The following is a 16,758-nucleotide window of genomic DNA, read 5'->3' on the forward strand; positions in this document are numbered from 1 at the left end:
AGAGAGATGGTAAATTTAACGCTCTTTCGAATGGTATACTTAGTTTTCAGTTTGCGCTGTAATTTGGTGGAGTTATGGCCGTTTAAAGAGTGTCAAGTCGAAAACGCATAAAACATATTAAAAGTGAAAATTCTGGAGAATAAGGCGACACAAAGAAAATGTCTAAGAGTAATTTTTTGTTGGAAATTTGTTGTACCAAAGAACCAAGTATATCATGTCGAACATGAAAATACTTGGTTCTTTATTTTAGGTCTAACCATATCTGAAAAGTCCGCTACGCCGATTAAAAAGTTATTCTAAGAAAACTAGTTGTGTAACAGCTTCAGTATCGGTATTTTATTTAAAAACAAACTAAATAAAAATTATTTTGACATTACTAAATACATATGCATAATAATCACCAATGAACAGATCTTCTATTAAGTCAATTGCTTTCGAGAAAACTAAATAATTATTAAATATAGGTATGATTAACAATTGCAGTAGAACCAGAAAGAAGAGAATGTAACGGACCATGCGCTGCGAGACACAAAGTTGCACGTCCAGTGTTGGGCGAAGGGTATCTATCTCATGTCTCATGTTTACCTGATAATTCCCGCAGAGGCAGGTGACGATGTGACCAGTTTCAGAGACCAGTAGAAGGTGGTCCATTGTCTCGAGGGATTCACTGCTGTCGCACTGACAGCCGCTGTCCCCGCACTTGGTTTCGCACGTGTTGTTCGGTCTCCGTTCCGTACTGCTTTCCACCTACGTGGACAAACCAACAACACATCATCGCCTCACGTTCTAGGACGCTGTGCAATGCGCGTGAAAGAATGCCTGGAACTTCTGCCGGGGTCGGGCATTCCTTTCAACAAATCTCTTTCTTCCATGCTAACTCGTTTACATTTTCTTTCAGTTATATGTATCGCGTACTGACGTTAGTAATTCCTCCAAAAATGTTAGAAAGGGCCGTTACAAATTTACAAGTTTTCATTAACATTTTAATAATAATATTAGAAATTAGTTATTGTAAATTGAATTTGCAATATTAATATATTAATGTTCGATCTTGTTTTATTTATTTCCAGCGAATGGTGACTGAACGATTATGAAACATGACGATTTACTATATGTACATGATAGAGCAATATTTATTAAAGCACTTGGATAAGACATTTCTACTAAAATGAATTGTTTGAAAACGATACTGGTAAAGGAACATTTTCTTCTTTTTTTTTTTTTAAATTACTTTAGGAGACAATGATTTCGTTAATTGTGAATATTCTAGCAATATCAATTGTTTATATAATGGCTGAATTGGCGGAATTATAAAGTTCTTTTTTTAATTTAATAACTGAAAAGTCTTGTCAGATCTTACTTATCATATATGAATTTAAGACTTGAAGCTACCTGAAAACGACATAATAGAGAATCAGCCAATTACTTTACTATAAAATAATAAATTATGAATTGTAGTCCTTCATTAATTCAAAAACTGAAATATGGTATTTTATAGCTACTGTAGTCCGTCTGGTTTATAATTAGACTGTAGATGTTCATGCACTCACGGCAAATGGTATACTTTGTGAGAATGTGTACGAATGCAAACATTTATAAACTATCAACAATGATATACATACATACAGTATATGGTATTCTGTTCAGAAGATAAATCATACTTTTATTAAAGTTCCAATTCTTGATTTGTATCTATAAAAATATGAAGATGCATAAACATTCGCAGCTTATTTAAATTGAAATCGTGATTCTTGGCAAACATGTTTGAATAGTTTGTCGTTTCAAATAATAAATAATATTTTCAGTAAAATTATAACTGTCGAAATTTTCTTAGATAATTTGAACATTTCATCTGCAACAACCTTCATCGAGTCAAAAACTAAAGTATGGTATTTTATATCTACTACAACTCATTTTACTTTTAATATTAAATGGAAATTGTGATTCTTGAAAAACACGTTTAAGTAGTTTAATGGCTCGCTGGTTAAGCATTGATCGACTTACTCGAATGACGACCGACTGATTACGAGCTGGAATGAAGTGTTGCTTGCACTTTATAGGCCCCTTCATGGCGGATAATCGGTGAGGCTCCGGATGCACCACGGAACCATTCACCCGTGACGTCAATCCGTAATATTCAACGTTGCACACGCTGGCCGGTTGTTGAGTGCCACCCTCGCGTTCTGAAATATCGACAACGTCGTCGAATGCAATCGTAGTCACCGATCGGAAGGATTAAAAATATTTTCGACGGCTGAAGTCTGGCTGAACCGGTAAGATAAACCGATTCACCACGAGTCAACGTCCAACGAACGTCACAGACGTTTGTCAAACAAAAAAAATGTAAGAGTAACTCATAAAAAACAGCATGCGAATATAACTTCAATTTGATTGGTAGTTTAAGCAGAGGTTTCATTTTATTAATTTGAAACTGTCCCGCTATGTGTAATATATTTCTCACCATTTTTTTGTATGATATTCGTTATTATATTATATTAACTTATATGGTTTTAATGTAGACAAACTCTCTGTAAAGTCACATTACTTTGAGGTCACATATCAATTATGTACACCTTTGATTTCTGATTTATAATAATTCTTTTATCAATATGTATCTATTGTGACTGTATAGATGAAAATTGATGCATGTTAAAATTTTCCTTTAAATTTACTTTTATGTACCATTGGTGTTTATCAATGGTCCTATTGTAGAATTTTTTTGGATATCGAATATAATTTGGTCTATAGAGGGTTAATAAATAATAAAGATATCGTAAATATATAAGTACATATTTTGAAACGAATAAAATTGTACCTCTGTTTGAGGTACCAATCAAATTTAAATTATTTGTTTTATTCTTCAAGGATTCTTTATGTTTGAAATGACGTGTGACATTTCCTATATTTATTTTTATTTTGCTTTCGTGTTCCGACGATTAGTCTAAGCTAAGTATGTGGTGAACCAAAACGAAAATAGTTTCGACGGCTATGTGTAACTCTCTTAATGTTTATATACATAAATATGTAGGAAAAGAAAAAATATGTAAGAAATAAAGTTGCATAATGATCAGTATGTCTTACTGCATCAGAATAAATCACATCTAATATTAGAAATCACGTGAACTAATTTTTATTCGGAATAATCAATTCTCAATGTATTTTATCAATTAAATGAAAAAAAAAAATTGGATTACGATAGTGATTAAGAATCTATGATTGAGAAGGTATCGAGTAGATAATCTTAAGTATTGAAATATATTGAAAGTGTTATATAAAAATGTAAAAACATTCGGTGTTAGAAATATACCGAATAATTCTCGGGAAAATAATAAATAATTCTAAATGAGCGAAATATCTAAATTCTAAGCGAAAAATCTTATTTGTCGATATATTTATTGCGATTACTCTCGTTTATTATTTGTTATAAACGAGCTCTTTGAAAGCATTAGAATTCAAGTATTGAAGTTGTTTGAGCTCTGATTCGACAGTTGTCGTCGCGTATCGAGGCGAACGCGAAACGATAGATCGAAGTCGAGAGACGAAAGGTCGAGCCCCGATATGTTTGCTCCGATGCGATTTTTCTCTAGGACTTTGTTTTCCGACTCTGTGAGCCTCTCGATATGCAGGGAAACGCATGAAACTTTCGCGACGTCGAAACTACATTTGTTTCTGCTAACTTTAGCGTGTCCCGATGCGTCAATCCATTTCATTCTTTCTCCTTTCCCTTCTTCTATGCATTCGGTGCTTCGTTTAAGGAAGCTTTCACTTCGCAAACACCAGTCGATCGTTTAGTCCCTATGTACCAAAGGTCGTTCAACTCCAAGGGGACTCGTAGATGTACCAATATTTAAAAACAAACGTTAAGAAATTAATACTTCTTCAATGTATGAAGGGTTTTGAAATGTTCTTTGCTATTTAAATGAAATATTTCTATTGCTATTTAAATATTAATCTAGTGTAATTTGTATTTAAAGCACTCTATATGTAAATAATATTCAAATAATTTAATGTTTGGGTAGTATTTGAATAGTTTAATGAGTTTCGAATGAGATTTGAAAAAGACAATATGCCATAGTGTATTCGAATAATATGCTTCGATATTTGAAAAGTATGGAAATAGTATTAAAAAAGTAATCGAATACTACAATAGTATTTAAACTGTTTATTGTTCGAGTGATATTCAAATAATTAAATATTCAAATAATAGTTGTTTAGTATTCGAATAGGTATCAGTGGGACTGGTTTCTGTGCACTTATCGTAGACAAATTTGTGCGCTTAACGAGATATTACTCTATTCATATTTAAACAATACACTTCGTACATTCGAATAGCATTCGAATAGTGTATACCCAAATAGAATTCAAGTAGTGCAAGAGTTCAATATTCATATAGTATTTAAATAGACTATTATTCGAATGCTATTAAACTAGTTAAATGTTTAAATAATATTTGTGTAGTATTCGAATAGGTCTCTAGTATGAATAATTCAGTACTGGAATAGTATTCGAATAATTTGGTGCTCGAATAGTATCCAAATACATCAGTATTTGAATAGTATCCAAGCAAATATTTTTGCAATAGATCAATAGTTTAATGTTTTTGAACAGTGATGAAGCTATTTCTATATACGAATTGTAATCAAATTATATTCGTTGAATATTCGATACATCCTTTCCGAATAATTAAATCGCTGAACTGCTGAAAAATTCAGATACAGAATAATTCAACAAGTAGTCCCAGTCCTATTTTTGACTTCGGATCGTCGACGTATAACGTACCTAGAGAGCGGTTACTATCATTTTCCAATTTCCTTTGGCTTGAATTCGATTCTAGCTCATTCTTCTCGGTCCCTGACCACTTTTATTTCACAGACTCTGCGGTGAAAGCGAAATTTTTGCGTTTCGTATGCGAAAACTTCACTAGACGATTATTCGATACGAACAGAAGTCGAGGGACAGTCTACGACTTCTCCTACCAGGAGATCGGTCTCTCTGGATGACAATAAAATTTTATGCATGGGATAGATGGTCTACGGATATCGCGATGGCGGCTCTGGAAGCGAGACTGGAAATTCCGAAAGATCGAAATTGTGCGCCCACGTATTCGATAGACAATTCCTTTGCAACGGAATATTCAATTAACGAAGGGAGCGGAATCTGTCCTGCCATAATACGTCGATTTAATACATAAATGCATGACCAGATAGCGGTTAATCAACCGGTGGGCTAGTCATCGCAATTGTTTACGTATTATATTAAACATGTAACGTGTAGCATTGTTTAATTCAATTCTTTAAATTTTTCTGCAGCAGCCATCTATATGGATATCAAGCCTTTCCACTTAAACCAATAACGCTGTACATTGATTGTCGATTTTAAAGAATTATTTTTTTAGATATCTGAGTTACTTTTCAAATTGAGAAATTTTAGACATTTTTTAAAGCTTAACATTGTGATTAACCGAACATGAGTAAGTGCACTCGACATTTTTTACACGCGTTTCTTTTCATATGAATTTGAGGTTACACGATTTAAGAAAGTCCTATCTCGTTCTAGTTAATGTCATTATGTTGAACTTACGTACGTGACTACTGAGTGGTTTAGTACAAATTGCAGTCTTTGGTGCTAACGTATCAAAAAAATTGATGATAGCGACTTTGGTCCAATTCGGTGCTAATAATTCCGTTGATTATTCAGTAGTGACGAATAATTATGTAATTATATAATATTTTTGTATTTCTACTTTTAATTTTGAGTTTTCTATCTTTAATTTTGGATTAATAGATTCTTCTTCTGTTTCCACTACTCATTTTTACCTCAGAATTATGTTTATATTTTAAGTTTTAATGTTCCATTAAATTGCATATGCACATATTATTCATATGCATATCAGAACTTATATAGTTTTCAGCATTTTTTAACACGATTTTTAATCGTCTTTATTTCATCTTACACGGGTTTCGAATAACATGGAACGTATCCCTAATTTTACTATAAGAAACTTATATTGTTTTTACACGAATTTCTGCGGAACGTATCTGCCGTGTAGAAAAAAATTGGATGCATATCTAAATTAACATAGTTGGCATAATCGCAATGTCATATTTATTTATTATCTATAGTAGGATATCTTACTACAAGAGGGCAATACTACAAAAACTAACTACTAGTATTTACTTTTAAAATTTTATACTTTGATGTGTTTTTCGATACTGGATTATATGGTGTAAAAATATTGAAAAACATTGTTGTATGTAATTTTTTTTTATTGTAAAAACAATATTCTCTTAGATTCTCCAGAAACAATATTTCTCTACGTTATCGCGGTAAAGGTAATACAGTACGAGAACGGTTGAATCTTCCTGCAAAAACAAGTAGAGAATCGTGGAATATGTTTCTCGCGTGAAGCTTCGTTCTCAAGGAGATGGATTTAAAATATGCGAATACATAACCGAGGCTTCGTTGTTTAACATATATCTTTATTTTACATACATAATACATACATTTTATTCATAAAACATCTGTAAAGCATTACCTTAATTTTGCAAAAATACGGACAAGAATTATATGCAATTTACAATGATTTTCTCACACTTTTCAAGTTTAAATACATTGTATCATGTTTCCACTTACTCCTATTTCAAAAAATAATATTACGTTATAGATACTTCTATTCATATTTTACGCTTTGCTTAATTACAAAATGAACTAAGTCGATAATCAAGTCGATCGTTGCATCATAAACAACATGTACATATTTATTATTTTGAAATAATAACGAGAGAACGTTTATGTCAAAGTACAATCTAAATAAAAATTCAATTTCTTTTATCCTACTACGTAGCATGGAGTTCGTAAATAGTTCCTGTTCATGAACTATACTTAGTGTATAAATATCCAAGTAAATATTTGTTTAATTTTTATGCTTCATATTCTATAATAATTTTATTTATATTTTCGTAATTTATTAGAATTCTTAAAGAAACCTAAAGTTAAAGTCGAAACATAGAATCGTTTAAAAATTCAACTTTTTACAAAGAATTACATATATAATTATATTGTAACTTATCCTATCGATCAATATACACTAGCAGACAAGCAAACCGGAACAATTTTTCAAATGCTCATAACTATGAGAGTTTTCAACCGATTTCGGTGAAACTTCGTAAGGAATAGTCTTCAAGTGTCTTCTGGATGTGTGCAAAGTTGCATTGGCGAGGGTTGATGTGAAGGGGTTAATTCACCCCCCTAAAGGGGAGGATGTAGAAAATCGCATCTTTGAAACAGGCCAGGGATGACCGAAGGGGTTGAAAAATTCAAAAAAATCTTTGGGGCGACTCTCCTTGATGCCCCTTACAAAATGCACCCCCTTAAATCCTTCTCGGACAAACCCACCCCCACAACCTCCCACCCTCTCTAAAATCCACAATCGGAGCAGATTTGAAAGAGTAGTAAGTGGGCCGGCATTCAGAAGCGGAGCGAGGGCCTTGCACCTGTACGTGGTCAGACCAGACCGGACTCCAATTTAACGCTGACCCGTACGGGCGCAGGGTCTCGCACCACTTTTGAATGCCGTTTCCGTCCGGACCACTCTTTCAAATCTGCTCCGATTTGACAACGAAAGCGTGACTAAAAAAATCTGATTTTTTGGAGATCTGTTAATAAAACATTCGCGCGTCCAAATCTATGAATGGCGTTGACGTGGGGATACTCGTTCACCCCACAGATGGGCCTGATGTTGGAGCGAGTTTTTAAAAAAATCGACGTTTTCGTATTTTATTGCGATTCACACGGAAAAAGACATCAAAACTGTGTCGCCCCGATGCCCTGGACTGTTGGGCATGTAATCCACGCAACGAAACAACGTTCCAACCCTTACACTTGGGGGTGGACCACCCCGACCTCTGCCCCCCTCCCTTCATCTCCGGGGGCAGTTTTCGAAACGTGACCTTTTCGGCATTCATCCTTACCGTATCGAGAACAAACATGGTGAATTTCATCGCCTTCCGATGTGTGGAAGTGCTCCCTTACGAAGGGGGTTGAAAATTCGCGAGCTGTTCCACCATCCCCCCGCCAAAGGGTGCCTATGGGGTGCACGATATGGGTGATAGCGTTTTCTGGATCAGGGGAGTCCAGAGAATGCATTGAGCCCAAAATCGAGACCGTCGTTCAAAAATTGTGGATTTTAGAGGGGGTGGGAGGTTGTTGGGGTGGGGGTTTGTCCAAAAGGGATTTAAAGGGGTGAATTTTGTAGAGGGCATCAAGGAGAGTCGGCCCAAAGATTTTTTTGAAATTTTCAACTCCTTCCGTCATCTCTGGCCTGTTTCAAAGAGGCGATTTTCTACATCCTTCCCTTTAGGGGGGTGAATTAACCCCTTTACATCAACTCTCGCCAATGCATTTTTGCACACACCCAGAAGACACTTGAAGACTATTCCCCACGAAGTTTCACCGAAATCGGTTGAAAACTCTCATAGTTATGAGCATTTAAAAAATCGTTCCGCTAGTGTATAACGGAGAGAGATCAATATTTTATCAAATTTTGTCATAAACAATATTGAAAATCTAAATTGTGTACATTTCGAATTTATTGTTGTAATATAATTGTATTAATATTATGTATCTACCGATATTGACAGAATGCGAGGCAAGTTCCAGAAAGTGTTGTCGATTTCACATATTCCATTGGAACAGAATTGATTTATTTTATTTACTGAGAAAATATAAAAACGGTCGCGTCCCACTTGGTTTCCCGCAAACTGGCCTTATTCTACTTGCCCGACCAGTGACAGCCCGATACTGCTTGTATCGCCATGAACAGATGGCTCTGTGCTTGTCTAGCCATTGACTGTGTCTGTTCGACCAGTGACGGTCCTATTCCACTTGTCTGACCACCTCTTCGTCATCAATAGCGATTGATGTATCATAAGCTCGCTACGTGGCACTCGCTGGACTTGACAGACGTGTAATCCGATAGCCTCAGAAATTGTTAAAACATTGGATAATAAATGCTTCGGTTATTCGTGTACCTATATATCATACTTTACTGTCCACTTATATATGTGGATATATTTACTTTAAATTGATCTATTTATATGCATATTAAGTTTTAAGCTTTCCTTTTTCAATACTTCATTTTATGAAGTTAAAGCTTTCATTTTTTTTTAATTCTTCTCTTAATAAAGATAAAGCTCTATCTTTTCAATCCTTCTCTTTATATGTATATATATGTATAGTTAGAACATTCATTTTTCAATTTATCTCTACTTGAAGTTAAAGCGTTTATTTTCCAATTTTCCTCTTCATAAAAATCGAGCTTTCATTCATCAATGTTTCTCTTTATAAAGTTAGAACTTTCATTCTTTAATTCTTCTCTTCATAAAGGTGGAGAATACATTCATTTCTCAATTATTCTTTCTATAAAATTCAGAGTTTACATCCTTCAAGCTTTACTTGCATGATCCTATAATTTCTAATAATCCGTTTATAATTTATTCACCTCAATTACATAATAATTTTCATTACACCTTGTTTAAACAGTTATTAACTTCAATTCAGATATACACTTTGGACATCAATTTTTCACGATAACAATTGTTATCGCCGAGTCTCCGGTATCTGTTACTCGTGAAAAAAATCGAAATAACCTCGTCGGTTAAAAAATTAATGATTTCTTTCTTTCACAGTCACCGTGAATCCGACTGATTTTTATTATTATCGACTGACGGATGTCATTGTATCATTTCACGCGTTAGAGCATGGTATAATTGCACAGTGTCAATATCACTAGGTATTAAAAAGCTGCAAATGATACGAATCGGAGAGTGTAGCCTGCCGACAAACTGCCGGCATCGATTTGACGTTGATTGACGAACGTCCTCCTCGTTCGTCAACGTTATTACGTTTACACGCAGTATACGCGTGTCTGGATACGCCGAGTGCCACGATCGATAAGACTGGCTCTATGGTTTGAATTGGGAAACACAATCGTCAGTCAAAAAGTCTGAAACAACCGCAAGAGCGGGTTTTTATCCAATCCAGTGCATCGATCACTACTTCATTCTTAGGAAAATCATATTTTCCTAAGTCAGTCTATGTTTATCTCAGATTTTGTTGAATCTAGAATTATTCGTAGCGATATTAGTTTATAAATAGGTTCCTACACTGTAAACTGGTACACTTTGAAGTAACAGTAAGATATTTTATTTCTACGATTCTCCAATGATGATAGGAGAAGGTTTAGTCGTCTAAATGTTGAGTTCTCTGTAATGAAACTATCGTCGAGTGCAAAGGGTTAAAATATGTGATTCTATTAAGATACGTCATTTTTTACTTGAATTTTTGTTAAATTTAGAATGAGATAGACTTCTTTGCAAGACATATACAAGTGTGAATTGTTTAATTTAAAGTGTATCGATTTTTGTCCATTTTTTGGAAGTATTTATTTCAAATATGGAATTGTCGTAGTTTATTCCTAGAATCGTTTTGAAATGTGGAATTCCTTCTCTATTGCGAATGGGAGATTAGAATGAATGTAATATAATTATAATAGAATTAATATTGTTAAATATAAAATCCAGCAAATTAGTTTCAGACAAGTTCCATTGCTATTTCAATATAAATTCTGTGTTTTTCATTTATGAATTATCTGATGAAGCCTATATACTTATGGTTATAACCAAGAGATTATTTATTATCCAATTAGACTACCAAGCATCTAAATAATTGTGGGGCATAAAGCAGACATGAAACATGAAAGAAATACCGTGTGTTTGATATACCGATCATTTTCTCGACTGTTTAATTTCATTAGCATACTAGAGCTCTTAAACTACGAGCGATAAAGTCATTAGAATAGATGATCTTCTACTTTCGCGAATGAATTAATACATATTTCTGTGAGCGCTGTATTTTAGTATTATTAACCCGAAACGGTTTTACGCACACCAGCTCGACGCTAAAATTATCCTAATTTAATTATCACGGACTATTTCCCCCATTTCCCAAGCTTTATTTGTCTCGCGCACTATAATTGCTCGGTATTTGGATTCCATATTTTGCTCACGTGAATTTTCACCGCGTTATCAGGGATTTCACCGCGATTAACCCTGTCGCAAGCCACACAGGAGGGGTCCCGAGAGCAGAAATTTTATTAAATTTCCAACGGTACGTTCGACGATTTCCATCGTTTATCATTACGCGTTCACGTCCCCGTAATAGTGATTTTTCGCCTGGTTGCGCTTTAACCCGTGACAAGCGATAAATCTACGCTATCAATTCTTGGTTGATGGACGCTCTATAAAAGCAAACAAAACCATCCAGCGTGGGTTAGGAGTTGGGCTGAGTAATACACGCATCTGGGTTTAATGCTCGTTTGCCGGGTAATTTAATTTCAAAATTCAATTCGAACGCGTCCATGTTTTTGCTCCTGGATTATGGCGTAAATAGTGTTTTCAGGTGGTATCGATTTTTCGCCAAAATAGTCGCCTCATTCATCTCTAACCCCTGGGGGCACGATGGTGATACAGTGTACCATTAAATTTTTACGAATATATATCAAATATGTGGTACTTTACGATGAAATGTAATACCAGATGCCTCGACGCATATTTCCATTTCCAATTATTACAAGACTCTTCGAATCCTAATGTTCTGCTGCGAGATTTTATTGAATCTAACCCTCAGAACACGGTTACAATATACACCGATGGCAGTGTTGCAGAAAACTCTGAATCAGTAGGTGCTGCAATATACTGTCCACATCTAAATATCTCCCAAAAATTTAGCTTGGACATAAATGCATCAATCTTCACAGCAGAGTGCTACGCTATTAACCGGGCATTGGATATTACCAATTTACACGATTCCACAAACTTTCTCATCTTCACCGACTCTCAAAGTGCAATCAAATCATTACAGAAACCAACTTTCAAACATAGTATCAATAACCAAATCATTGAAATTAAAACAAAATATTCAACTTTTATGTCAAATAACGAAAACCAGAATTTTATTAAGTTTATCTGGATACCAGCACATGCAGGAATTACCGGTAATGAGAAAGCTGACTCACTCGCGAAAGAAGCAACTAAAGAAAGTCCTTTCGCAAATATCAAGGCTTCGATTACTGATCTAACCAGGCAACTAAAAATTCAAGCAAGATTGTCCACTAACACCCTAATCAAATAGCAAGGCCTGATTAAAGGTGCCAACTATGTCAGATTTTACCATAAAGACAACGGCAATCCATGGTACACTGGACTTGGTCTTGCCAAAGACTTTTTAGTTTTCGTTAATAGATGTCGAGCCAACCACTATAATTTAAATGGCTTATTGGCAAGGGTTAACTTTATAACTAACAGTGCTTGTCAATGTGGAGCAGAAATCCAAGACCTGAATCCTATTATATGGCAGTGCCCAGACTATGAAAACGAACGTAAGGCATTAGAAACAAATCTGCTTAAATGCAAGTACTGTTTCCCTCTTTGCATTAGTTCCTTCCTGTTTAAACCTGATATAAAAGGTCTGAAAATGATTTACAACTTTTTCAAACAATGTTCGATAAGAATTTAGAAATTCTGTAACATACATATATATAACACTGTACTTACTATATACAGCATTTGATTTAAGGTAGTTGTAAATAAATAGATGAAATGAAGTAAATTCAAGTTATACTCTAAGTCATATTGTAAAATAACCGTGTATGTACTATATAATTTGTAATGTATATGCTATATATACCTTGTATGGTTTAAAGCAATAAATAAATAAATAAATAAATCAGTCCTAATACTGGAGGAATGTATCGATACTTTGACTTGGAAATATGAGTCATATTATGACCTGCAATTATACCAATTAAAATTAAAATTTACATTTATAACATTGGTACGATTGTGTAAAGCAATATGTTGAATAGCTTTTCTTAACCGTAGTGTTATTAAAATAACAGTTTTTATAACAAGTGTTTTTCTCGAATTTTAAAGAACATGGTAGAAAATTCTAAATTAAAGCCTTTCTATGTTTTCCAACTTTTAGGAAAATTAACATGAAATGAGTATTTTCCTCGTCATCTTTATAGATTGTTATACAATTAATGTGAAGAGAATCATTGATTGTTGAGTAAAACTTCGTTTTATTCAATTGATAAAATATTTATAATATCTTTGAAGTATAAGTAAGTTCAATATTTAATCTTACCTAACCCAGTTGAAAATATAATGATTTGAAGGAATTAACATTCACGCATCAATTATTTCTTAATACTTGAAATAAAAATATTCTGATTGTTTTCTCTATGCCTCCATACATTCATATATAATTAAGTAACCTGACGAGGATCAATAGTTACTGATTGAAACGTCGTTTTATCAAATCAATCAAATTCTTATGATATCACTGAAAAACTAATAAGAGTAATATTTAATATATAATTCAAGGTATTAGAAAAGAGAAGAATTTCAAGGAATTGATATACTTTAATTAACCATATCCTAAATTTGTTCTATGCTTCTCAACGTCTTGTTAAAAAATAGAAATATAATGATCCTCTTAACCTCTACAGAATTTTAATCAAAGTATTATCTCGAAAAGGATCGATAGTTCACAAAAAAATATCATTTCCTGGAATTAATGTAATTCTTATGATTGTTCTGTAGAACCATCAATTACAATAATCCATCTTTCGTGTTACTATCGAATTTAATTATCCCAAGAAAGATACTCCACGCATTGTCGCAGTGTCCTCTTCCTCATGGTGGAAGCGACAAAGTGATTCGAAGAATTTTTCCGCGGAAATAGATCTTTCGAGGACGAGTAAAGTCGAACCAATAAAAGATTCATCGCGTCGTTCGACGAAATTCACGGTTTCAATCTTTTTTGGCGATAGCACGGCGACACACTGTAAATGCACCTTATGGATAGTTCTGCATTCTTGGCCGTCGGCCAAGCGAGTTCCAGGATTACCGCTGGGACGCATCTATATTCATCCGATTAAGGGCTCGAGGCTTTAGCATCGATATGTCGGGTCGCAGTTCCGGTAATTAGTCGGGTGTAATTAGCAGCGAGCAAGCACACGGACGCGGAAAGCTTAAGCGAAGAATCGGAGCCAAAATAATCGGCGCGTTCCAGTGACCGCGCTTGATTTTATTCCCCCCCCCCCCCTCCCCCACCCTCGATATATCGATCCATTCGTCGTCGAATTAATCTCTGAAATAGAGACGAGTTCCCAGGTACGGTAGATCATAAATTCGTACTCCTATTAATTAAATTTTCCATCGATTTTCTTTTAATTAATCTATCGTTCGAAGACGTGTGCACGGAAAGCGCGAATTAAATAGTCAGGAGCAACGGAGCCTGATAGTGTTTTATTAAAATTATTCTGGAACGCGGTTTTATTATTTGAAGGATACGAAAATGTATCGATCGCTGCTAGTTCATTGTTTCATAGGATAATGAACTTTTAGTATTTATTAATACTTCATCGAATGATTTAATCATAGTTCCTCAACGTGGGCGATTGACACCTTAAAAGTGGCCGAATCGGAAATATATTATTTAATATATTTAAATGTTTTAAGGAGATTTTAATTTATTTAATTTATAAAAGTTTTAAACACTTGTTAAACATTACTAAAGACATTGGAATATTTTTTGTAACAAGACAAGTCCAATTTTAAGTATATTTTCCATTCCATTCTTCTTTAGTCTTGAAATGACTGAGTAATTTCAAAGTGATCGTATTATTATCACCTACTATGATATATGAAAAATTGAATTTATATAGGCAAGGAGAACTTTTAATTCTTACAACAAATTTTAAATGTACAGTCATACTTTCAATTTATTATTTAATATATTTCACTTGCTGTGGATGGAAATTAAACTTTCAATTATAGCGTTTCTCACTTTATATGAAATTGAAAGGAGTATCAGTGCTTTTACTTGAATGCTGACGAAGCATCTCTCGAAATAAGAACCAAATATTATTAAACTTTGCAAGCATCACCAACGTCAAGGTTTTCATTAAATCTTTAAATTTCATGTAGATTATTATTTGTTTATTTAGTTAAAATTATAAAAACTATTTTATTTTTTTGCATTTTGTTTTTGTATGTTGAGTTATAATAATTAGTAATATATATCATTTTACTTTTGTTCCCTTCAAATTTCTTTGTTTATATCTTATTAACGTTTAACTTACATCTAATCTACATTATTTTGAAGATTATTATGTAATTTTAAGCTCTTAAAAGTTAAAGGAAGCGAAGTGAAAAATGGACATGATAAAGTAGGTGTTTAGATCGAAAAAATTATGAAACACTGATCTAAATTGGTGGATAGAAGGGTGTGGATACATTTCATTTTAGACGCATGATTATGTTTTCGAAATTCTTAGTAAAAATTATAATGGGTCTACCAAATTATATTTAAACAAAGAGTCAATATTAATAATTTAATTTATCTCATTTGATGCTTCAAAATATGGAGTTCATAAGAAGCAAATGAAGTTGACATGTTTTAGAAAATGCATTCAAGTTCAAGGGCATCCTTTTGAACACTTGCTGTAGCAGTAAGTAATCTAATGAGAAAATTAATGAAATATTTGAAGAGTCCCTTGAAACAATTGATTCCCTATTAGAGTTAGTTTGTGTAACCTACATATATTTTATTAATCTGCTTAATTTTTTAATTTCGAATGATCCAATGTCAAGTTATCGTGTCAACCATGGAAAAAAGAGACAATAAACAAAAAATTGCTATTTAATAGTTTAATACATATTTTAATACGTATTATGTATAAAAACATTGGCATTTTACGATCATTTGTTGCGTGAGGTAAAAATTCCTAAAAACTAAATCTATTAGTTAAATTGTTCCCAGTCAATGATTGTGTTCATAAAAATTATAAAATACGACATATAATGACGATATTATGTCTCAGTAATGACGTCATTGGAGTGCAAAGGGTTAAAAGGAAAAGGGATGAAATCGTACGGTAAAAAGGAAAACACACACGGGGAAACGAAAAATGTTTCCAGCAATATTTCACGATCCAGTGTCTTTTGAGGCGCAGCGGTTTCCGCGGGATCTTATTGAAAATACAGAACGTAACGGGATAAGAGCGGTAAGCTGTTGAAGAGATGACGAAAATAGACGGCTTACCATTGTGGAAGTAGTAGGAGACGTCCATGTATTCCTCGTCGGTGGGGCTATTCGTAGCTCGTCTCAGAACGACCATCATATTTCTGCCGTTGGACGAGTACCTTTTCGGTTCGATGTAGCTGGAACAAAAAGCAACAAGAAACAAAAATAAAATCGCCGTTTACGCGACCACTGTGGCGCCTAGCCAGCAGTAATTCGTAAGCCAGGGCCACGCGTGGAAAACACGTCGTCCTCCCGAGGTTGGGTGTAAATTACACACCTGATATCAGAAACGTCATAAAGAACACGGCTCTATCTTCCATCGGATGCTATAGAAGGATGTGCCACGGCTTTAACGCGCCAAAGTACATACAGGGTGTCCACGTATAAGTTCGGACATACGCAGGGTGTCAATTCTACAACAAATTTCCAACAAAAAATTACTCTTAGACATTTTCTTTGTGTCGCCTTATTCTCCAGAATTTTCACTTTTAATATGTTTTATGCGTTTTCGACTTGACACTCTTTAAACGGCCATAACTCCACCAAATTACAGCGCAAACTTAAAACTAAGTATACCATTCGAAAGAGCGTTAAATTTACCATCTCTCT

General features: G+C 34.0%; 1 protein-coding gene across 1 annotated transcript in view; it reads right to left on the bottom strand.

Annotated features, from left to right (window-relative positions):
- LOC128891206 (uncharacterized) overlaps positions 1 to 16,758 on the bottom strand; it is a 599,859-nt gene that overhangs the window by 18,230 nt on the left and 564,871 nt on the right. The window contains exons 12-14 of the mRNA XM_054150532.1: positions 16,168 to 16,286; positions 2,005 to 2,183; positions 586 to 747 (exon numbers count right to left, since the gene is read on the bottom strand). Of these exons, the coding sequence (XP_054006507.1) occupies positions 586 to 747; positions 2,005 to 2,183; positions 16,168 to 16,286 (460 nt within the window). The remainder of the gene's footprint in view (positions 1 to 585; positions 748 to 2,004; positions 2,184 to 16,167; positions 16,287 to 16,758) is intronic.

The sequence above is a fragment of the Hylaeus anthracinus genome, unplaced genomic scaffold (assembly GCF_026225885.1).
Source record: "Hylaeus anthracinus isolate JK02 unplaced genomic scaffold, UHH_iyHylAnth1.0_haploid 12001, whole genome shotgun sequence".
NCBI lineage: Eukaryota > Metazoa > Arthropoda > Insecta > Hymenoptera > Colletidae > Hylaeus > Hylaeus anthracinus.